General features: G+C 53.7%; 1 protein-coding gene across 1 annotated transcript in view; it reads right to left on the reverse strand.

The window, feature by feature from the left end:
- The window catches only part of MDGA2 (MAM domain containing glycosylphosphatidylinositol anchor 2), a 713,433-nt gene extending 708,636 nt beyond the window's left edge, over positions 1 to 4,797 (reverse strand). The window contains exon 1 of the mRNA XM_060261373.1: positions 4,706 to 4,797. Within this exon, the coding sequence (XP_060117356.1) occupies positions 4,706 to 4,778 (73 nt within the window). The 5' untranslated portion in view covers positions 4,779 to 4,797. The remainder of the gene's footprint in view (positions 1 to 4,705) is intronic.
- Positions 4,798 to 24,965: the final 20,168 nt, after the last annotated feature.

The raw sequence follows: 24,965 nt of genomic DNA on the forward strand, positions 1-24,965 counted from the left end.
CTCACTTCAAGGTGCTGGTTATAACCTTTTAAGCCTTACATGGCCTGGGACCTGCCTACCTCTGGAACCGCCTTTCCCCCATGAGCCTCAGAGAGCACTACAACCAAGCCCACAAAACCTCTTAACGATCCCCCCCCGGGGCCAAAGGACACTCAGCTGTCCAACACCAGGGCAAGAGCCTTTTTGGTGGCAGCCCCTCCCCTTTGGAACACTCTCCCTGAAAGCAGCAGGGCCCCGCTGGACCAGCTACAATTAAGAACATAAGAGAAGCCATGTTGGATCAGGCCAATGGCCCATCCAGTCCAACACTCTGTGTCACACAGTGGCCTAGAAACCAAGGTGCCATCAGGAGCTCCGCCACCACCTCCTGTGGCAGTGAATTCCACATGTTAATCACCCTTTGAGTGAAGAAGTACTTCCTTTTATCCGTTTTAACCTGTCTGCTCAGCAATTTCATCGAATGCCCACGAGTTCTTGTATTGTGAGAAGGGGAGAAAAGTACCTCTTTCTCTACTTTCTCCATTCCATGCATTATCTTGTAAACCTCTATCATGTCACCCCGCAGTCGACGTTTCTCCAAGCTAAAGAGTCCCAAGCGTTTTAACCTTTCTTCATAGGGAAAGTGCTCCAGCCCTTTAATCATTCTAGTTGCCCTTTTCTGGACTTTCTCCAATGCTATAATATCCTTTTTTAGGTGCGGCGACCAGAATTGCACACAGTACTCCAAATGAGACCGCACCATCGATTTATACAGGGGCATTATGATACTGGCTGATTTGTTTTCAATTCCCTTCCTAATAATTACCAGCATGGCGTTGGCCTTTTTTATTGCAAACGCACACTGCCTTGACATTTTCAGTGAGTTATCTACCACGACCCCAAGATCTCTCTCTTGGTCAGTCTCAGCCAGTTCACACCCCATCAACTTGTATTTGTAGCTGGGATTCTTGGCCCCAATGTGCATTACTTTGCACTTGGCCACATTGAACCGCATCTGCCACGTTGACGCCCACTCACCCAGCCTCAACAGATCCCTTTGGAGTGCCTCACAATCCTCTCTGGTTCTCACCACCCTGAACAATTTAGTGTCATCCGCAAACTTGGCCACTTCACTGCTCACTCCCAACTCTAAATCTTTTATGAACAAGTTAAAGAGCATGGGACCCAGTACTGAGCCCTGCGGCACCCCATTGCTTACCGTCCTCCACTGCGAAGACTGCCCATTTATACTCACTCTCTGCTTCCTATTACTCAGCCAGTTTTTGATCCACAAGAGGACCTGTCCTTTTACTTTTTATTCCGCAGGGCTTGCGAGACAGAGCTGTTCAAACAGGCTTTTAACATCTAATGGAGGCGTCCAAGTACTTCACCACCCCAGAGCATGAATATCCTCACCCATCCCAAACAGGAACGCAAGGCCCTCAATACCATCCGATAACATCACAGTAAACAGCGCTAATCAAGAATTAATGATAACGCCATCTAGGGATTAAAATCGCATACGTTTGAGATGTTTTAATAACTTATTGCAGAGGCGGCCAGCGGTAGCTCTCCAGATGTTTTTTTGCCTACTATCAGCCCCAGCTAGCATGGCCAGTGGCTGGGGCTGATGGGAGTTGTAGGCCAAAAAAAACATCTGGAGAGCTAACGTCGGCCACCCCCGACTTATTGCGATTGCGTTGTAATAATTTAATTTGACGTTGTTTTAATTGCCGTTAGCCGCCCTGAGGCCGTCAGGGGAGGGCGGGATACAAATATAATAAAATTTTAAAAATAAAACTATTTATTAGAAACATGTTAAGGTTTAACACCCAACGGGGTCCCTGAGGCAGAGAACAGTGCATTCAAAACAAGTTTCGAAACATATTTGGAGAGGCATATTCATACACGGACACCCCAAGCTGGGAAACACCAACTTCCCTTGGGGAAAGATCCTGCCCCCCCAGGGCCGGATCTAGAGGGGCAGAGGGGGGTACTTGTCCCGGGCACTGACAAAGGGGGGGGCTCCAAACTGGATATGGAGTCCATTGAATTCTATGGAACCATAAGACAGAATGGCCCGTAAGGGAGTGTCATTTTTTAATTTTGCCCCCCCCCAAAAAAACCACGTAGATCCAGTTCTGCGCCCCCCACTCCCAATTTTGCATCCACCTCCGGGGCCAGACAGCAAACCAACCACGTGGCGGAATCCAAGCGCCAGACGCAGACAGCGTAACAGCCGTGACCGTCACGGGTTTCAAAGCGATAATCCAACCGGTCAGGAGGAGGGGGAGGGAATCCTTATGACAAAAAAAAAATCATCTTGGGGTGTGTGTGGGGGGGGGGGTTTACAGGGAAGTCACAAAGGCAGCCTGAAAGGCACGGCGGATAACAACCGTGATTTGCCACGCGTGTGTCCAAAAACGCCTCTGAACAAGACCAGCAGTCAACGCCGGAACACGGGCCTTCACGACAGGAGGCGACGACCCCGGAGAATACTCCACACCACACATGCGTACCGTACTGAAAAAGAGGCAAGTGAATTTCCGCAAGACACCAGATGAGCTCCTCAACCGGAGAGCACATGCATACAGCACAGGGGAGTCGCGTGGTCTCCCAAATCCACACCCTTCCAGCAGCTCTCCGCTGGCATCGAAGGCACCCACGGCCAAGGGTTATTAGACCACCGTTAACCAACCGCCAAGGGTTCTTAGACCACCGCGAACGTTCATTCCTCCACCGGAGGCTGGACGAAACCCACTCCGAATTCTCAGCAGCGCAGCAGTGGGTCGTTCTCACCTGCCGGCACGTAACATGCTCTCTGCGTGCAAAACAAAATATCAGATGGGGTGAACATGATGTGCTCCAAAGAGAACCTTTGGTATTGTATGCCTGGATAGTGCCGGGGTGAGGTGAGGGGTTTATATATATGGAAAGCCAGCCATAGCAATCGTAAAATTAAAGCCCCAGCAAACAGATTTGCAGAAACTGCGAAGTCAGCCCGGAATATCAACAGATGGTCGGATTGTTTTCAACGCAAAGCGATCGCCTATGGATCCAAGCGCCCCTCCCCCCCCCCCTCCAATATCTCTCTGTCCAGGATGCGAGAGGCGGGAAAAGCAGGTCTTTCCTCCCAGTCTTGCAAACCTCCCGAAAAAGGTTTGGCGCTTTGGCACCACGTCCCCCTAAAAGCATTTCCCCTCCCCTTATTCTCCTGACACATAAAGGAGCTTGGCGCAGAGGTGAGGATGTCACAAGGGGGCATAAAGAAAGAAATCTCTCCCGCAGCCATTGGTGTTCGGCCCGGGCCACGGAGAAGAGACCTGGAATCTGACTGAAGCACACTTGGGGGGTGGGGGTGGAATCAAAGGAGGCCAAATTCATGCGGCAGAAGCAGGTACATCTAATCGCCTTTGGCCACACAGCCTCCCTGGTGCCTTCTGCTGCAGCCACAAAAGATGCCCAAGGCTGCTCTCTGGACCTGCCTGGAAACCCAGGATGGCAGGGTCGGATCTAAGGGGGGGGCAGAGGGGGTGCCTGCCCCGGTGCCAACGGAGGGGGGGTGCCAAATTGGGTATGGAGTCCATTGTGTTCTATGGGGCTGTAAGATAGAATGGTCCATAAGGGGGCATCATTTTTTTAATTTTGCCCCCCCCCCTTCACAAAAACATGTCGATCCGGTCCCGAAGGGAGGGCTGGCCGGGCGATCCGTTCCCGCCTCTCGGCGTCCACCCCCCCCCCTCGGAAGGTTGTTGCCAAGGAAATGGGATGAATGGGAGAGATTCCGGAGCAGCACGGCCGCGCTCTTGGGAAGGGCCCAGCCGGAGGGGAGAGCCGTGCCCGCTTGCAGCACCAGCCAGGTTTCTGGGCAGGAGTCGGTTTTGCACACACATCCAGAGAGAGAGAGAGGGGGAGAGAGAGGCAGAGGCTTGCCGCAGAGAGCAGAGCGGCTGGCAGCTCCTCTCCGGTCGCCGGCTCGGGGAGCGAATGGATCTCGCCTGCTCCCCCCCCCCCCACCCCCTCGCTCTGCCAACGTCAGCCGGAGATTTGCATGGCACAAACGGCGCCCACCTCCAAAAGCGGGCACTGCCAGCCTTCCTGGGCCGGGTGGAAACCTGCCCGTGCCAAAAAGGGATGCCCACCGGCAAGTGCATGGAGAGGGCTCGAGGCCATCGCTCCCCCCAATCACCCCCCCCCCCAAAAAGGCTGCGCGGCCCCCCCACGCCGCTTGGATTCCCACCTCCACGCCGGGGGGGTTTGGAGATTTCATAGCCGGGTTATTTTTAGCCCGGCTCCAAGACGCTCACAGCCGCGCGCGCACACACACACACGCCCGCCCGGTCCGGGCTGCTCGCGGAGACACGCGCGTCCACGCCCGCATCCCCACGCGCGCGGGCACCCGCTTCTTTTCTTGCACGCAGCGGTGCGCTACGGTGGAAAGTTTGCAAGCGGACCGAGGACCCCCCCCCCCGCCCCTTCCTCCCGGGCCTCGCTGCCCTTCTGGCGGGGGGGGGGCGCGCATCCCGTGCAAGACCCTGGCGGGGGGGGGGGGCTCGACTTCCTCCGCAGCCCATGCCCCCAGCTGCAAGCGGGCATGCCAACCGGCCGGGGCGCGGGAGGGTGCTGCAGCTTAAGGGGGGGCACGGCCCAAGAATCCCTCCCGGCGCTGCCTGCCTTCGTTCCCCCGGGCGGCCGCAAGGTCAATCCCCCCCCGGGCTGGACTCACCGTAGACGCCTTGGCCGGCGACGCTCTCCAGCAGCACGCTGAGCAGCCAGAGGAGAGGCGAGGCTAGATCCATCTTCGCCCGCTTCGCCGCCCCCGCCGCGCGCCCAGCCACATCGCCCGCCCGCTCGGCGGCCAAGGCAGGCAGGCTCCAGCAGGCGGCGGCGCCCCCCGCTTCCTCCGCCGGCCGGGCTCCGGGCGGGCGGGCGCTGCTGGAGACGCGGGGCCGAGCGCGCCTAGATGGAGCTGGAGCTGGAGCTGGAGGCGGCGGCGGCGGCGGCGTCTTTGCGCGGGGCGGCGGGGGGGCGGCGAGCCATGGCCGGCGGCGGGGCCCCTCCCGGCCGGGCCTCCCTTGCCCTCTCCCGCCTTCCTCGCTGCTTCCTCCTCGTCCTCCTCCGGGGCCAGGCTGGGCCGCTCCCGTGCGCCCTGCCTCCTCTCCGCCGGCCCGGCCACGGCACTCGCCTCGGCGCAGCAGCAGCGGCAGCAGCAGGCGGCACCGGCGACGTCAACGGCGGAGAAACCCTCCCGCTCGCTCCTCCGCTCGCCCTGCGCGCCGCCGCCGCTGCCTCCGCCTCCCGCCCGCCCCGCCGCCGAATGGCAGGCGCCGCCGCCGCCGCCCGGGGGAGCTCTGGCCGGACGCTTCCGTGCGCCCTGGCGCTCGCCGGCCACCCCGGGCCGCCCGAGGGGGGGAGGCAGGCGGCCTGGGAGGGGCCGCCGGGGAGGGATGGGACCGGCTGCCAGCTCCAGGGCGGGGGTCCCGGGAGACTCCGGGAGGGCCGTGCGCGCGCACACCCGCGAAGGGAGACCCCTTCCGAAGCTTCTGCTTCCGCCGAGGGAACTCGGCTCCGGAGATTGGGGAGGTCCTGGAATTTGCGGGGATTTCCAGGTCCCACCTGGAGGCTGCGGGGATCACCTCGCGGCTGGCGCTGGTTGCCAGCTCCAGGGCGGGAGATTCCAGGAGCCCCATTTGAATCATCTCTTTCTGCCGAGGGAACGGCTCCGGAGATTGGAAAGGGCCTGGAATTCCGGGGGATTTCCACGTCCCACCTGGAGGCTGCAGGCATCACCTGGCCACTGGCATGGGGTGGGGTTCTGGTTGCCAGCTCCAGGGCGGGAGATTCCAGGAGCCCCCCCCCCCCTTTGAAGCTTCTCTTTCCGCCAAGGGAACAGCTCAGGAGACTGGAGAGGTCCTGGAATTCCGGGGGATTTCCACATCCCACCTGGAGGCTGCGAACATCCCTTGGCCACTGGTATGGGATGGCGTTCTGTAGGGTTGCCAGCTCCAGGTCAGGGGATTCCAGGAGATTCAGGGAAGACCAGGGGCCTTGGCAGGCCATGCACAAAGCCCCAAAGTGAGACCCCCTCCGAAGCTTCTGTTTCCACTGAGGGAACTCGGCTCCGGAGATTGGAGAGGTCCTGGAATTCCAGGGGATTTCCAGGTCCCACCTGGAGGCTGCGGGGATCACCTCGCCATTGGCACGGGGTGGGGTTCTGGTTGCCAGCTACAGGGCGGGAGATTCTGGGAGACTCCTACGAAGCTTCTGTTTCTGCTGAGGGAACTCGGCTCCGGAGATTGGAGAGGTCCTGGAATTCTGGGGGATTTTCAGATCCCACCTGGGGGCTGCGAGCATCCCCTGGCCACTGGCACGGGGTGGGGTTGCCAGCTCCAGGTCAGGGGATTCCGAGAGATTCAGGAAGGACCAGGGGCCTCGGCAGGCCGCGGGCAAAGCCCCAAAGGGAGACCCCTCCAAAGAGAGCCAGTTTGGTGTAGTGGTTAAATGTGTGGACTCTTAGATGGAAGAACCAGGTTTGATTCCCCACTCCTCCACTTGCACCTGCTGGAATGGCCTTTGGTGAGCCGTAGCCATCGCAGGGCTTGAAAGGGCAGCTGCTGTGAGAGCCCTCTCAGCCCCACCCACCTCACAGGGTGTCTGTTGTGGGGGGAGAAGATATAGGAGATTGTAAGCCGCTCTTGAGTCTCTGATTCAGAGAGAAGGGCGGGGTATAAATCTGCACTCTTCTTCTTCTTCTTCTTCTTCTTCTTCTTCTTCTTCTTCTTCTTCTTCTTCTTCTTCTTCTTCTTCTTCTTCTTCTTCTTCTTCTTCTTCTTCTTCTTCTTCTTCTCCTTCTCCTTCTCCTTCTCCTTCTTCTTCTGTTTTCACCAAGGGAACTCGTCTCCAGAGACTGGAAATGTCCTGTAATTCTGGGGGGATTTCCAGTTCCCACCCGGAGGCTGTGAGCATCCAGGGCCGCAGCCAGGATTTTAAAAGTCCGGGGGCCGCCTTTCTCACCCACTGTGGGGTTTGCCGCTTCTCCAAGGGGCAACGAAGCCTGAAACTTTGGAGTCAAGAAGGGTCTGCCTCTTGCGTGCAAGCTGAGAGCCTCCTTCCAACTCCCTCTCCCCCAGCCTTTCCCACACGGCTTTCTCTACCTCCCACCTCTCCGCCTGCTGCATCCCCTGGCCACTGGCATGGGGTGGGGTTGTAGGGTTGCCAGCTCCAGGCAGGGGGACTCCTGGAGAGTCATGGAGGGCCAGGGAGCTCAGGAAGCCGCGTGCAAAGCTCCAAAGGGGGCCTGTCCTCCAAAGTTTCTGTTTGCTCCAAGGGAACTCGTCTTCGGAGACTGGAGGGGTGGCTGTAATTCCGGGGGATCCTCAGGTCTCCTGAATAAACCTATGGAGCAGAGGTCCATCAGTGACTCTTAGCCACAGTATAGTGTTGGAACTCTCTGTCTGTGGCAGTGATGCTCTGTATTCTTGGTGCTTGGGGGGGCATAGTGGGAGGGCTTCTAGTGTCCTAGCCCACACTCAAGGACCTCCTGATGGCACCTGGGTTTTTTGGCCACTGTGTGACACAGAGAATTGGACTGGATGGGCCACTGGCTTGATCCAACATGGCATCTCTTATGCTCTTAGGTCTGGGGCAGTGATGCTCTGTATTCGTGGTGCTTGGGGGGGCACAGTGGGAGGGCTTCTAGTGTCCTGGCTCCACTGGTGGACCTCCTGATAGTGCCTGGGTGTTTTGGGCACTGTGTGACACAGAGTGTTGGACTGGAGGGACCACTGCCTGATCCAACATGGCTTCTCTTATGTTCTTATGTCTGATGCAGTGATGCTCTGTATTCTTGGTGCTTGGTGGGGGGCAACAGTGTGAGGACTTCTAGTGTCCTGGCCCCACTGGTGGACCTTCTGATGGCACCTGGTGTTTTGGCCACTGTGTGACACAGAGTGTTGGACTGGAGGGGCCATTGGCCTGATCCAGCATGGCTTCTCTTATGTTCTTCTGTGACACACAGTGTTGGACTGGATGGGCCATTGGCCTGATCCAACAGGGCTTCTCATGTTCTTATGTCTCACCTGAAGGCTGCTGGCAAAACGCACCTGAGAAAAATTGTTGCCTGACCCTGAAGTGGCAATCAGCATTTCCCTGGGTGTGTAAGAAAGGGCCACAGGAACTAAGCACTGATGGAACCCAGCTGCTGGAATGGCCTTGGGTCAGCCATAGTTCTTGCAGGAGTTGTCCTTGAAAGGGCAGCTTCTGGGAGAGCTCTCTCAGCCCCACCCACTGCACAGGGTGTCTGTTGTGGCGGGGGGGATGGGAAGATAAAGCAGATTGTAAACTGCTCTGAGATTCGAAGCAGAGGGTTGGATATAAATCCAATATCCTCTTCTTCTTCCTGCCCTCCTTATGATCTGCCCTAAACTCACAGAATCTTCATTGCTGTCAGATGGCCATCTAGCCTCTGTTGAAAAGCCTCCAAGGAAGGAGAGCCCACCACCTCCCGAGGAGGAATCGCTCTAACAGTCAGGAAGTTCTCCCTAATGTTGAGCCAGAAACTCTTTTGATTTAATTTCAACCCACTGGTTCTGGTCCTGCCTTCTGGGGCTACAGAAAACAATTCCACACCATCCTCTACAGGACAGCCCTTCAAGTCCTTGAAGATGGGGATCCTATCACCTCTCAGCCGCCTCCTCTCCAGGCTAAACATCCCCAGCTCCTTCAGCCTTTCCTCAAAGGACTCGGTCTCCAGACCCCTCACCATCTTCATTGCCCTCCTCGGGACCCCTTCCAGCTTGTCTAGATTCTTCTTAAAATGTGGTGCCCCAAACTGAACACAATACTTCAGGTGAGGGCTTACCAGAGCAGGAATCTCACAAGGAAGGAGAGCCCACCACCTCCCGAGGAGGAAGCCTGTTCCACTGAGGAACCGCTCCAACAGTCATAGAATCATAGAATTGGAAGGGACCTCCAGGGTCATCTAGTCCAACCACCTGCACAATGTAGGAAACTCACAAACACCTCCCCCTAAATTCACAGGATCTTCATTGCTGTCAGAGGGCCATCCAGCCTCTGTTTAAAAACCTCCAAGGAAGGAGAGCCCACCACCTCCCAAGGAGGAAGCCTGTTCCACTGAAGAACTGCACTTAACCACTGCACCAAACTTCACAGAAGCAGCACTGCTGTCCGATGTTTTGAGTCTTGAAGGGGCTCCTAGACTCTGGCTCTTTTCTACTCTTACGGACAAACACAGCAAAGTTCTTCCTAATGTTGAGCCAGGAATTCTTCTCATTTTAATTTCAACCCATTGGTTCTGGTCCTGCCTTCTGGGGCCACAGAAAACAATTCTACCCCATCCTCCAAAGGGAGTTCCGGCCATCACATTTAAAGGGACGGCAGACCTTTTCAATGCCTTCCTTCCATGGGAAATAATGAAGGATAGGGGCACCTTCTTTGGGGGCTCATAGAATTGGACCCCCTGGTCCAATCATTTTGAAACTTGGGGGATAGTTTGGGGAGAGGCACTAGATGCTGTACTGAAAATATGGTGCATCTACCTCAAAAAACAGACCCCCCAGAGCCCCAGGCACCTCCAGAGCCATTCTCCATTATTTCCTATGGGAATACATCTCCATAGGGAATAAGAGTTCCCAGCAGACATTTCCCTCCCCTCCCCCGCTTTCTGACGACCCTGAAGCCTCCAAACCGGGGGATCCCCTTCCCCCACCTGGGGATTGGCAACTCTATCCGTAGAGCACTTCGGCCAGGGTCACAAAACCTACTTACAATCCCCGTCCCTAAGGAGGCCAGGCACATGACAGTTAGCGCCAGAGCCTTCTCTGTAGCGGCCCCGCACCGGCGGAATGGGTTGCCGGAATAGGACAGGGCCCTGCAAGAGCTCCTACAGTTCCGCAGGGCCTGTAAGACGGCACTCTTCCACCTGGCATTTGTGAGCTAGGTTGCTGGCCACTACAACTCTAAGCGATCAGCAGCTATCCGCTGTACAGCAGCTGCAGAGAGGACAGAGAAGATCTGCTGTATGGAGAAGTATAAATCTGAACAATGTAAGATGGTAGCACCGGAATATTTTTTATGCATTTATGTTTTATCTTATTTTACGGCTTATGGTTTTAACGTCGCACTACTGCGTTTAATCACGCACATGCATGTCGATGTAAGCCGCCCTGAGCCCGCCTTCAGTGGAATAATATAAATAAATAAAATAAACAAATTCTGCAGGGGGCTGGACTAGAAGATAGAAGAAGATATTGGATTTATATCCCGCCCTCCACTCCGAAGAGTCTCGGAGCGGCTCACAATCTCCTTTCCCTTCCTCCCCCACAACAGACACCCTGTGAGGTAGATGAAGATATTGGATTTATATCCCGCCCTCCACTCCGAAGAGTCTCAGAGCAGCTCACAGTCTCCTTTCCCTTCCTCCCCCACAACAGACACCCTGTGAGGTAGATGAAGATTTTGGATTTATATCCCGCCCTCCACTCCGAAGAGTCTCAGAGCAGCTCACAATCTCCTTTCCCTTCCTCCCCCACAACAGACACCCTGTGAGGTAGATGAAGATATTGGATTTATATCCCGCCCTCCACTCCGAAGAGTCTCAGAGCGGCTCACAATCTCCTTTCCCTTCCTCCCCCACAACAGACACCCTGTGAGGTAGATGAAGATATTGGATTTATATCCCGCCCTCCACTCCGAAGAGTCTCAGAGCGGCTCACAATCTCCTTTCCCTTCCTCCCTCACAACAGACACCCTGTGAGGTAGATGAAGATATTGTATTTATATCCCGCCCTCCACTCCGAAGAGTCTCAGAGCGGCTCACAATCTCCTTTCCCTTCCTCCCCCACAACAGACACCCTGTGAGGTAGATGAAGATGTTGGATTTATATCCCACCCTCCACTCCGAAGAGTCTCAGAGCGGCTCACAATCTCCTTTCCCTACCTCCCCCACAACAGACACCCTGTGAGGTAGATGAAGATGTTGGATTTATATCCCGCCCTCCACTCCGAAGAGTCTCAGAGCGGCTCACAATCTCCTTTCCCTTCCTCCCCCACAACAGACACCCTGTGAGGTAGATGAAGATATTGGATTTATATCCCGCCCTCCACTCCGAAGAGTCTCAGAGCGCTCACAATCTCCTTTCCCTTCCTCCCCCACAACAGACACCCTGTGAGGTAGATGAAGATGTTGGATTTATATCCCGCCCTCCACTCCGAAGAGTCTCAGAGAGGCTCACAATCTCCTTTCCCTTCCTCCCCCACAACAGACACCCTGTGAGGTAGATGAAGATGTTGGATTTATATCCCGCCCTCCACTTCGAAGAGTCTCAGAGCGGCTCACAATCTCCTTTCCCTTCCTCCCCCACAACAGACACCCTGTGAGGTAGATAAAGATACTGGATTTATATCCCACCCTCCACCCTGAAGAGTCTCAGAGCGGCTCACAATCTCCTTTCCCTTCCTCCCCCACAACAGACCCCATGTGAGGTGGGTGGGGATGAGAGAGCTCTCCCAGAAGCTGCCCTTTCAAGGACAGAGTCTCAGAGCGGCTCACAATCTCCTTTCCCTTCCTCCCCCACAACAGTCACCCTGTGAGGCAGATGAAGATATTGGATTTATATCCCGCCCTCCACTCTGAAGAGTCTCAGAGCGGCTCACAATCTCCTTTACCTTCCTCCCCCACAACAGACACGCTGTGAGGTAGATGAAGATATTGGATTTATATCCCGCCCTCCACTCCGAAGAGTCTCAGTGCGGCTCACAATCTCCTTTCCTTTCCTCCCCCACAACAGACACCCTGTGAAGTAGATGAAGATATTGGATTTATATCCCGCCCTCCACTCTGAAGAGTCTCAGAGCGGCTCACAATCTCCTTTCCCTTCCTACTCCACAACAGACACCCTGTGAGGTGGGTGGGGCTGGAGAGGGCTCTCACAGCAGCTGCCCTTTCAAGGACAACCTCTGCCAGACCTATGGCTGACCCAAGGCCATGCCAGCAGGTGCAAGTGGAGGAGTGGGGAATCCAACCCGGTTCTCCCAGATAAGAGAGCTATGGCTGAACCAAGGCCATTCCAGAAGCTGCAAGTGGAGGAGTGGGGAATCCAACCCACTTCTCCCAGATAAGAGAGCTCTGGCTGACCCAAGGCCATTCCAGCAGGTGCAAGTGGAGGAGTGGGGAATCCAACCCGGTTCTCCCAGATAAGAGAGCTATGGCTGAACCAAGGCCATTCCAGAAGCTGCAAGTGGAGGAGTGGGGAATCCAACCCACTTCTCCCAGATAAGAGAGCTCTGGCTGACCCAAGGCCATTCCAGCAGGTGCAAGTAGAAGAGTGGGGAATCAGACCAGGTTCTCCCAGATAAGAGTTCACACACTTAACCACTACACCAAACTGGCTCTCCACACCAAACTGACCCTGGAGGTCCCTTCCAACTCTGTGATTCTCTGAGTCTAAGTGGAGATGACCGGGATTGCACTTAAGACCTTCTGCATGCAAAAAAGATGCTCTTCCACCTTCAGCTGGACCTAGTTTTTAGTGCTTTCCTTCCTTCCTTTTTTTACTCACTCATCACCTGTCCCTGAACTGATACTTGGCGTGCTGTCACTCATCCGCTGAGCTACCCAGGCCTTCCCAACAGCTGCTTCCTCAGTCCTGGAGATGAGATGGACTTCTGGTTGCCCAGCAACGGCAGCGGAGGCTGACCAGCCAATGCCAATGAAATGACAAGGTGGGAGATGGAGGAGAACATATCTGATTGGTGGAGGCTTCACAAGGCAAGACTTCAGTCCCCTTGGTCTGTGGTGAGGCTGCTGAGGGAAGATGTATTTCGGAGGGGATCCGTGTGGGGCTGCAGGAGAAAAGCTAGATTTGAGACTGGTGGCATTTCAGGGACCAACAAGATTTCAGGGGTACGAGCCTTTGACGGTCAAACCTCGCTCCATAAGATACAAAGGAGGAGTGGAGATCCCTGTGAGAGCCAGTTTAGTGGTTAAGTGTGCGGACTCTTATCTGGGAGAACCAGGTTTGATTCCCCACTCCTCCACTCACAGGTGATGGAATGGCCTTGGGTCAGCCAGAGCTCTCTTATCTGGGAGAACCAGGTTTGATTCCCCACTCCTCCACTTGCAGCTGCTGGAATGGCCTTGGGTCAGCCATAGGTCTCTTATCTGGGAGAACCGGGTTTGATTCCCCACTCCTCCACTTGCAGCTGCTGCAATGGCCTTGGGTCAGCCAGTGATCTCTTATCTGGGAGAACCGGGTTTGATTCCCACTCAACCACTTGCAGCTGCTGGAATGGCCTTGGGTCAGCCAGAGCTCTCTTATCTGGGAGAACCGGGTTTGATTCCCCCCTCCTCCACTTGCAGCTGCTGGAATGGCCTTGGGTCAGCCATAGTTCTCACAGTGTTGTCCTTGAAAGGGTAGCTTCTGGGAGAGCTCTCTCTCGTCCTCACCCACCTCACAGGGTGTATTTTGTGGGCGCAGAAGATAAAAGAGATTGTGAGACTGAAATTCGGAGTGGAGGGCGGAATATAAATCCAAAGTCGTCATCTTCTTTTATACCCTATTTTCTCTACCCTAAAGAGTCTCAAAGCAGCTTTCTATCCCTTCCTCTCTCCGCAACAGGCATCTTGTGAGGCAGGTGGGGCTGAGAGGGCTCTGACAGATACTGCTCTTGAGCAGAACAGCTCTGAGAGAACTTGTGACTAACCCAAGGTCACCCAGCAGGCTTCAAGTGGAGGAGGAACAGAGAATCAACCCCGGTTCTCCGGATTAGAGTCCACCACGACACCAAACTGGCACGCTGGAGGTGGTCTGAAAGATCTCTGCCTGAGACCCTGGAAGAAGAAGAAGAAGAAGAAGAAGAAGAAGAAGAAGAAGAAGAAGAAGAAGAAGAAGAAGAAGAAGAAGAAGAAGAAGATGATGATGATGATGATGATATTGGATTTATATCCTGCCCTATACTCTGAATCTCAGAGCGGCTCACAATCTCCTATATCTTCTCCCCCCACAACAGATACCCTGTGAGGTGGGTGGGGCTGAGAGAGCTCTCCCAGAAGCTGCCCTTTCAAGGACAACTCCTACGAGAGCTATGGCTGACCCAAGGCCATCCCAGCTGGAGAACCAGTCTAAGAGGTCAATACTGACTGTGATGGAAAGAGGGCTTGATTGATTATAAGGCAGCTTCATATATGAACATATGAAGCTGCCTTCAACTGAATCAGACCCTGGGTCCCTCAAAGTCAGTCTTGTCTACTCAGACTGGCAGCAGCTCTCCAGGGTCTCAAGTGGAGGTTTCTCATGCCTACTTGCCTGGTTCCTTTTTTAGTCGGAGATACCTGGGACCTTCTGCTTACCAAGAAGATGCTCTACCACTGAGCCACCGTCCCTTTGTATGTATCATACAAAGTAATTTATTTTATTTATTTTCTATTTATTTTATTTGATTTATATCCCGCCCTACCCCACCGAAGCGGGCTCAGGGCGGCTTACAAGATAGATAGATAGATAGATAGATAGATAGATAGATAGATAGATAGATAGATAGATAGATAGATAGATAGATAGATAGATAGATAGATAGATAGATAGATAAATTTATTGTCATTGTTCTCAAAAAAGAAAATGAGAGCAACGAAATGAGGTGCTCTTCCACAAACATACCAACGCATCAACACCCACAAAAGGACATATACATAGACCATTTAAATGCATCTAAAAAAAACAAATAACCATTCATAACCCTGCATTTAGCCTAACCATGGCACTTGGATAGAAGCTGCCCTTGAATCTATTTGTCTTAGCCTTCAACATTCTATATTGCCTACCTGACGGTAAGGTTCTAACAATAAAATTCGAATTTTAAATACAATAACAATTTACATAATTAAGACATTAAAAACATAAAAAAAAAACATTAAAAAATCAGTACATCAATTCAACAGTGTGCTATCTATAGACTTCCTTCAGTATTTTGGTAGTTTTGGTGCCTGTCAGTTATAGGCCAACCGGAAGAGGACTGTCTTACAGGCCCTGCGGAATTGTCCAATATCTCGCAGGGCCCTGACCTCTTCCGGTAACTGGTTCCACCAGCAAGGGGCTGTTATTGAGAAGGCCCTGTCCCTGGTTGACTTCAACCGGGCCTCCTTTGGCCCGGGGATTACGAGCAGATTTTGGAAGCCAGATCGCAGTACTCTCTGGGGAACATATGGGAAGAGACGGTCCCTAAGTTAGACAGGTCCTAGACCATAATACGCTTGACTTGCTACCAGAGATGAAGATGAAGAAGATGAAGATATTGGATTTATACCCTGCCCTCCACTCCGAATCTCAGAGTCTCAGAGCGGCTCACAATCTCCTTTATCTCCCTCCCCCACAACAGACACCCTGTGAGGTGGGTGGGGCTGAGAGGGCTCCCACAGCAGCTGCCCTTTCAAGGACAACCTCTGCCAGAGCTATGGCTGACCCAAGGCCATTCCAGCAAGCGCAAGTGGAGGAGTGGGGAATCAAACCCGCTTCTCCCGGATAAGAGTCCGCACACTTAAGAAGAAGAAGATATTGGATTTGTATCCCGCCCTCCACTCCGAATCTCAGTCTCAGAGCAGCTCACAATCTCCTATATCTTCTTCCCCCACAACATACACCCTGTGAGGTGGGTGGGGCTGAGAGGGCTCTCACAGCAGTGAGAGGGCTCTCACTGCTGCCCTTTCAAGGACAACCTCTGCCAGAACTATGGCTGACCCAAGGCCATGGCAGCAGGTGCAAGTGGAGGAGTGGGGAATCAAGCCCAGTTCTCCCAGATAAGAGTCGGCGCACTTCACCACGACACCAAACTGGCTCTCTGATGCAGCGATTGGAGTGCCTCCGCTCTCCAGAGTGTCTGTATAGAAACCACCTGCATATCCCGCTCTGCCTTTCCCTGGTCAATCAATCAATCAATGGGAACGCGTTGCGCAAATGGAAGGCCATAACAAGAAGAACCGAAAACAGTCAAATACAATTATGTCCAGAAAACTTCATTAGACGATGCCTAGAAAATTGACAAACTAAGTTTCTTTCGCCGTGGGGATCATCCATCATATTTCAAGCAAGAGATCTGGTGGACGCCAAAGAAAATGGTATGTGTGGAAGGCAGGGTTGCCAGCCTCCAGGTGGGGCCTGGAGATCTCTTGCTTTTACAACTGATCTCCAGGCAACAGGAATCAGCTCCCTGGGAGGAGACGGCTGGAGGGTGGACTTTGAAGTCCCTCCCCTCCCCAAACCAGGCCCTCCCCAGGTGTCACCCCCAAAATCTCCAGGTATTTCTCAACCTTAGGGTTGCCAAGTCCTCTTCGTCCCAGGGCGAGGGGAAAAAAACTCTATGGTACCTCTTGCACCACAGAGTTTCCCCTCCCAAATGGCTAGAGCGTCTGGGGAAACCATAGAGTTTTCCCGGAAATGCCTAGAGCAGCCGTGCAGGCCGTCGCCGGCATGCTGATGTCACTTTCAGGTGATGTCATCGTGCCGGCAACGTAGGGGAAAGCAGCCCTACTCAACCCAGAGCTGGCAACCCTAGTGAAGAGGCCCAGAATGAATTTAAAAAATGCCTAGTCTATAGACGAGAACTTCAGGTGGGGGACGTGGTTCAATTCAAGAAATATCTGGGGACTTTGGGGGTGGGACCAGGAGACATATTTGGGGGTGGAGTCAGGAGACTTTGGGGGTGGGGCTAGGAGACATTGGGGGCGGAGCCAGGAGCAAGGGTGTGACAAGCATCACTGAACTCCAAACGGAGTGCTGGCCTTCACATTTAAAGGGACGGCACACCTTTTCAATGCCTTCCCCTCCTTTGGAAATAATGGAGAGGGACACCTTTTGGGGGGGCTCATAGAATTGGACCCCCTGGTCCAATCTTTTTGAAACTTGGGGGCTATTTTGGGGAGATGCACTGGATGCTATACTGAAAATATGGTGCCTTTACTTCAAACAACAACCCCCCCTCAGAGCCACAGATACCCGCGGATCAATTCTCCATTATTCCCTATGGGAATAGGTCTGCATAATGGGAGTGCCCAGCAGACATTTCCCTCCCCACCCCAGATTTCTGATGACCCTGAAGCGGGGCGAGGACCTCCAAACCGGGGGATCCCCTGCCCCCACCTGGGGATTGGCAACCCTATTATAGCCTCACTGCAACTCCATGAGGTAAATCAGGCAAACAGAGAGGTTATGGCCTGGGATCCTACCACAGCTGGGGCTTCGAGACTCCAGTCTGACACACCCACTTCAACAGTTCAGGGGCTCTCAGAAGTGTATCGCGTCTTTCTTAGATATTATTGTTTCATACAGAATGGGCGGCCATTTTTTTCAGCTTGAGGACCCCCACAGAGTCTCCACTCACTTGGGGGCTCCATCTCTTTTCCTGCTGTCATGATCTTAGGCCTAGCGAGCCCTACAGGCTCCAGAGAAGCCTGCTTAGGAGTAGCTACAGTACATCTCCCAGGTTGTAGAAATCAATGGTGCAGTCTCATTTGGAATACCGTGTACAATTTTGGTCACCACACCTCAAAAAAGATATTATAGCATTGGAAAAAGTCCAGAAAAGGGCAACTAGAATGATTAAAGGTTTGGAACACTTTCCCTATGAAGAAAGGTTAAAACGCTTGGGGCTCTTTAGCTTGGAGAAACGTCGACTGCGGGGTGACATGATAGAGGTTTACAAGATTATGCATGGGATGGAGAAAGTAGAGAAAGAAGTACTTTTCTCCCTTTCTCACAATACAAGAACTCGTGGGCATTCAATGAAATTGCTGAGCAGACAAGTTAAAACGGATAAAAGGAAGTACTTCTTCACCCAAAGGGGGATTAACGTGTGGAATTCACTGCCACAGGAGGTGGCGGCGGCCACAAGCATAGCCAGCTTCAAGAGGGGATTGGATAAAAAATATGGAGCAGAGGTCCATCAGTGGCTGTTAGCCACAGCATATTGTTGGAACTGTCTGGGGCAGTGATGCTCTGTATTCTTGGTGCTGCCGGGGGGCAAAGTGGAAGGGCTTCTAGGCCCACTTGTGAACCTTCTGATGGCACTTGGGGTTTGTTTGTTTTTTGGCCACTGTGTGACACAGAGTGTTGGACTGGAGGGGTCATTGGCCTGATCCAACATGGCTTCTGTTATGTTCTTATGTGACACAGAGTGTTGGGCTGGATGGGCCATTGGCCTGATCCAACATGGCTTCCCTTATGTTCTTATGTGACACAGAGTGTTGGACTGGAGGGGCCATTGGCCTGATCCAACATGGCTTCTCCCAGAGAAGAGAGCTATGACTGACCCAAGGCCATTCCAGCAGCTGGAAGTGGAGGAGGGGGGAATCCAATCCGGTTCTCCCAGAGAAGAGAGCTCTGGCTGACCCAAGGCCCTTCCAGCATGTGCAAGTGGAGGAGTGGGGAATCAAACCCGGTTCTCCCACATAAGAGTCCGCACACTTCATCACTACACCGAAGCGTCCCGCTGCCAGCTGCTTATCCAGCAGGAGGAAGAGCTGCGCGCCATCAGCATATCGATGGCCCCGAACTCCAAACCTCGTGGCAGTCTGAACAAGAAGGTTCACATCAGAGTTCCCTCTAAGCTGTGGAGTCTTGTGAGCAGAAATTCTACTTCGTAATTTAATTGCATTAAATTAGCTGGAGACTGAAAAACTGTGAGCTAGCTCACATTCACTCAGCCTAGAGGGAACACTGATGCATGTATGTATTACATAACATGGGAGAGAGGATTCAACACTCTGGTACCCCACAATTAGGTCATATGAGCATATATATATGAAGCTTTCTACTGAATCAGACCCCCCTGAGTCCCTAAAAGTCAGTATTGCCTCCTCAGACTGGCAGCGGCTCTCCAGGGTCTCAAGTGGAGGTTCTTCACAACTACTTGCCTGGACCCTCTTTAGTTGGAGATGCCGGGGATTGAACCTGGGACCTTCTGCTTCCCAAGCAGATGCTCTACCACTGAGCCACCATCCCTCCCCAAAAACAGACCTCTTTACTGAGCCATATCTCTGACATATGAAAGTATGAAGCAGCCTGATACTGAATCAGACCCTGGGTCCATCAAAGTCAGTATTGTCTCCTCAGACTGGCAGCGGCTCTGCAGAGTCTCAAGGTGAGGTTTTTCACTTGCCTGGACCCTTTTTAGCTGGATATGCCGGGGATTGAACCTGGGACCTTCTGCTTACCAAGCAGCTGCTCTACCACTGAGCCACCGTCCCTCCCTAAAGTCAGTCTTGTCTACTCAGACTGGCAGCGGCTCTCCAGGGTCTCAAGCTGAGGTTTTTCACAACTACTTGCTTGGTTCCTTTTTAGTTGGAGATGCTGGGGATTGAGCCTGGAACCTTCTGCTTACCAAGCAGATGCTCTACCACTCAGCCACCGTCCCTCCCCTAATGGAGCTGCCTTCTACTGAATCAGACCATGGGTCCATCCAAGTCAGTCTTGTCTCCTCAGACTGGCAGCGGCTCTCCAGAGTCTCAAGGTGAGGTTTTTCACGCCTATTTGCCTGGAACCTTTTTAGTTGGAGATGCCGGGGATCGAACCTGGGACCTTCTGCTTACTGAGCAGATGCTCTACCTCTGAGCCACCGTCCCTCCCCTGACTAGCAGCGGCTCTCTGGAGTCTCCAGCTGAGGTTTTTCACGCCTATTTGCGTGGACCCTTTTGAGTTGGAGATGCCGGGGATTGAACCTGGGACCTTCTGCTTACCGAGCAGATGCTCTACCTCTGACCCACCGTCCCTCGTCTTGGCAGGAAGACCTGATAGCAGCCTTCTGAGAGGGCCTGCCCGGGATTAAACTTTGTTGGTCTTCAAGGCGCTACTGGGCTCAAACTTTGTTCTGCTGCTTCAGTTCAGGCCAGCGTGGATGCCCACCCGGATCTCTCTCTCCCTGTCAGAAAGCAGTGTCCAAACGAGTGACAAATGATGCAGGCTGGAAAGAGCCGAGCTGTCAACATTTGGGAGTAGAAAGGCATCTGGTGGCCGGCCAGTGGGTTTAACTGTCCGAGAAGGCCTGCAGCCAAGCTACCTGGCGCTCTCTGACCCATTGGCTGGCTTCTCTTCCACTGGCACCTCCGCGGAAGCAGAGTGTCCAGACCACAGGAAGTCATTGATCTGTGATTTTGGAAACTGCTCAGGCGTCATCTGGAGCAGGAGTCCCCACCAAGGTGCCCGCCAACGCCTTTCTACTTTGTGACCGAGGAGCATTTACGTTGTGAGCGAGCCAGTTTGGCGTAGTGGTTAAGTGCACGGACTCTTATCTGGAAGAACCGGGTTTGATTCCCCACTCCTCCACTTGCAGCTGCTGGAATGGCCTTGGGTCAGCCAGAGCTCTCTTATCTGGGAGAACCGGGTTTGATTCCCCACTCCTCCACTTGCAGCTGCTGGAATGGCCTTGGGTCAGCCAGAGCTCTCTTACCTGGGAGAACTGGGTTTGATTCCCCACTCCTCCACTTGCACCTGCTGGAATGGCCTTGGGTCAGCCAGAGCTCTCTTATCTGGGAGAATTGGGTTTCATTCCCCACTCCTCCACTTGCACCTGCTGGCATGGCCTTGGGTCAGCCAGAGCTTTCTTATCTGGGAGAACCGGGTTTAATTCCCCACTCCTCCACTTGCACCTGCTGGAATGGCCTTGGGTCAGCCAGAGCTCTCTCATCTGGGAGAACCGGGTTTGATTCCCCATTCCTCCACTTGCAGCTGCTGGAACGGCCTTGGGTCAGCCAGAGCTCTCTTTTCTGGGAGAACCGGGTTTGATTCCCCACTCCTCCACTTGCACCTGCTGGAATGGCCTTCGGTCAGCCAGAGCTCTCTTATCTGGGAGAACCGGGTTTGATTCCCCACTCCTCCACTTGCACCTGCTGGCATGGCCTTGGGTCAGCCAGAGCTCTCTTATCTGGGAGACCCGGGTTTGATTCCCCACTCCTCCACTTGCACCTGCTGGAATGGCCTTGGGTCAGCCAGAGCTCTCTCATCTGGGAGAACCGGGTTTGATTCCGCACTCCTCCACTTGCACCTGCTGGAATGGCCTTGTGTCAGCCAGAGCTTTCTTATCTGGGAGAACCGGGTTTGATTCCGCACTCCTCCACTTGCACCTGCTGGAATGGCCTTGTGTCAGCCAGAGCTCTCTTATCTGGGAGAACCGGGTTTGATTCCCCACTTCTCCACTTGCACCTGCTGGAATGGCCTTGTGTCAGCCAGAGCTCTCTTACCTGGGAGAACCGGGTTTGATTCCCCACTCCTCCACTTGCAGCTGTTGGAATGGCCTTGGATCAGCCAGAGCTCTCTTATCTGGGAGAACCGGCCTTGATTCCCCCCTCCTCCACTTGCAGCTGCTGGAATGGCCTTGGGTCAGCCAGAGCTCTCTTACCTGGGAGAACCGGGTTTGATTCCCCACTCCTCCACTTGCAGCTGTTGGAATGGCCTTGGATCAGCCAGAGCTCTCTTATCTGGGAGAACCGGCCTTGATTCCCCACTCCTCCACTTGCAGCTCCTGGAATGGCCTTGGGTCAGCCAGAGCTCTCTTATCTGGGAGAACCGGCCTTGATTCCCCACTCCTCCACTTGCAGCTGCTGGAATGGCCTTGGGTCAGCCAGAGCTCTCTTATATGGGAGAACCGGGTTTGATTCCCCCCTCCTCCACTTGCAGCTGCTGGAATGGCCTTGGGTCAGCCAGAGCTCTCTTATCTGGGAGAACCGGGTTTGATTCCCCACTCCTCCACCTGCACCTGCTGGAATGGCCTTGGGTCAGCCAGAGCTCTCTTATCTGGGAGAACCGGGTTTGATTCCCCACTCCTCCACTTGCAGCTGTTGGAATGGCCTTGGATCAGCCAGAGCTCTCTTATCTGGGAGAACCGGCCTTGATTCCCCACTCCTCCACTTGCAGCTCCTGGAATGGCCTTGGGTCAGCCAGAGCTCTCTTATCTGGGAGAACCGGCCTTGATTCCCCACTCCTCCACTTGCAGCTGCTGGAATGGCCTTGGGTCAGCCAGAGCTCTCTTATATGGGAGAACCGGGTTTGATTCCCCCCTCCTCCACTTGCAGCTGCTGGAATGGCCTTGGGTCAGCCAGAGCTCTCTTATCTGGGAGAACCGGGTTTGATTCCCCCCTCCTCCACTTGCAGCTGCTGGAATGGCCTTGGGTCAGCCAGAGCTCTCTTATCTTGGAGAACCGGGTTTGATTCCCCACTCCTCCACCTGCACCTGCTGGAATGGCCTTGGGTCAGCCAGAGCTCTCTTATCTGGGAGAACCGGGTTTGATTCCCCACTCCTCCACTTGCAGCTGTTGGAATGGCCTTGGATCAGCCAGAGCTCTCTTATCTGGGAGAACCGGCCTTGATTCCCCACTCCTCCACTTGCAGCTCCTGGAATGGCCTTGGGTCAGCCAGAGCTCTCTTATCTGGGAGAACCGGCCTTGATTCCCCACTCCTCCACTTGCAGCTGCTGGAATGGCCTTGGGTCAGCCAGAGCTCTCTTATATGGGAGAACCGGGTTTGATTCCCCCCTCCTCCACTTGCAGCTGCTGGAATGGCCTTGGGTCAGCCAGAGCTCTCACAGAGTTGTCCTTGAAAGGGCAGATGTTGTAACAGCTCTCTCAGCCCCACCTACAGGGTGTCTATTGTGGGGGGAGGCAAAGGAGATGGTGCCCACTCTTCTTCTTCTATGATTCTGTGGTCCTAAGGCTAAGGGAAGGCATGGCCTCTGTCATGAAATATCAGAAGGCCTTTCACACGCAAGACAGAACAGATTCTTGCTCCAGAGGACAGGTGTACAGTGCAAGGCTAGAAATCACGAGGAAGAAGATTTCAACTCAAACGCAGGAGAAATGTTCCCGACAATAAGAGCTGTTCAGTGGTGGAACAGAATGCCTCGGAACCCAGTGGTCTGTCCTTCACACCAGGTCTTCCAGCAGAGGCGGGATGGCCATCTGTCCAGGACACCGGAGCTGAGCAGCAGTTCTGAACCGGCGAGCCCCAAACCCGTCTTCCCGATCTTGGACGAGGATAAGAAGAAGAAGAAGATGAGGAAGATATTGGATTTATATCCCGCCCTCCACTCTGAAGTCTCAGAGGAGCTCACAATCCCCTTTATCTTCCTCCCCCACAACAGACACCCTGTGAGGTGGGTGGGGCTGGAGAGGGCTCTCACAGCAGCTGCCCTTTCAAGGACAACCTCTGCCAGAGCTATGGCTGACCCAAGGCCATGCCAGCAGGTGCAAGTGGAGGAGTGGGGAATCAAACCAGGTTCTCCCAGATAAGAGAGCTATGGCTGAACCAAAGCCATTCCAGCAGCTGCAAGTGGAGGAGTGGGGAATCCAACCCGGTTCTCCCAGATAAGAGAGCTCTGGCTGACCCAAGGCCATTCCAGCAGCTGCAAGTGGAGGAGTGGGGAATCAAACCTGGTTCTCCCAGATAAGAGCTATGGCTGACCCAAGGCCATTCCAGCAGCTGCGAGTGGAGGAGTGGGGAATCAAACCCGGTACTCCCAGATAAGAGCTATGGCTGACCCAAGGCCATCCCAGCAGGTGCAAGTGGAGGAGTGAGGAATCAAACCCGGTTCTCCCAGATAAGAGTCCGCACACTTAACTACTACACCAAACTGGCTCTCAACTCTGTCCACGCTGCAAGCTGAGCGTTTTAATTGCTGGCAGAAATGGCTCCCCCGTCCACCTGAAATTAAGCACAGGGGCAGAGGAGTATCCGTTGAGTAAGCACTGTGATTCCTAGAAATCGGGACAGGTAGGCATGGGCTTCTGACGGAAACGAATGGGATCTAATAACCGATCTAATAAAGAAAACCAGAACACAGAATGGAGATAATAAAAACTATAAGAAACGCGGGGACTAAAATGGCGCTCAAGAAGCCGCGACTCCCTAATCTCGTGGCCATCGATCATAATAATGGTTATTATTGGTGTTATTCTTAATAACGGCCGTCATAATCAGGAGGTGTCTGATGCCGCTTGTCTTTTTGCATGACTGCCTCCTCCTCCCCCGCCTTCCACAGCTGGGCCATGCTGCAAATTCACCTGGTGCAGCTGAGACGCTTTCCCGCCATCCCTCTGCTGGCCGCAGCTTTACCAGTTGAATTCCGATCTCATCTATCCTACGAGGAAAGTCTGAAGGAGCTGGGTACGTTTAGCCTCTAGAGGAGACGACCGAGAGGTGACGCGATCACCATCTTCGAGCGTGGCTGGTGTGAGGAAATAGGTCAAGTAGGTGGCTGCCTAGAGTGCCACCTGGCCTAGGGGGACACTGTGAGACACCCCTTCTCCCCACACGCAGCGTATGTGCTCCTTGGAGCCTGCCTTCTCCAACAGAAAGCAGGCTTCGTGGAGTGCAGAGACTGCCCAGCTGATTTTGCGTTCCCCAGGTCTGTCGCAGACCCGGGAAATGCGAAAGTGGACGGCCCCTACGCAGTATGCTCCTTGGAGTCTGACAGGGATAGGTTAACCCATTGTAAACGCTGAAGAAGAGCCAATGCCTGGGATGGAGAAAATAGAGAAAGAAGTCCTTTTCACCCATTCTCACAATAGAAGAACTCGTGGGCATTCGATGAAATTGCTGAGCAGTCGGGTTAAAACGGATAAAAGGAAGTCCTTCTTCACCCAAAGGGTGATTAACTCACGGAATTCACTGCCACAGGAGGTGGTGGCAGCTACAAGCATAGTCAGCTTTAAGAGCGGATTGGATAAAAATATGGAGCACAGGTCCATCAGTGGCTATTAGCCACAGTATATATATATGTGTGTGTGTGTGTGTGTGTGTGTATATGTGTGTGTGTGTGTGTGTACACACACATATATTGGCCACTGTGTGACACAGAGTGTTGGACTGGATGGGCCATTGGCCTGATCTAGCATGGCTTCTCTTATGTTGTTATGAGACACAGAGTGTTGGACTAGATGGGCCATTGGCCTGATTCAACATGGCTTCTCTTATGTTCTTATGTTCTTA

This window comes from Heteronotia binoei, chromosome 21 (assembly GCF_032191835.1).
Source record: "Heteronotia binoei isolate CCM8104 ecotype False Entrance Well chromosome 21, APGP_CSIRO_Hbin_v1, whole genome shotgun sequence".
In the NCBI taxonomy this organism is placed as follows: Eukaryota; Metazoa; Chordata; class Lepidosauria; order Squamata; family Gekkonidae; genus Heteronotia; species Heteronotia binoei.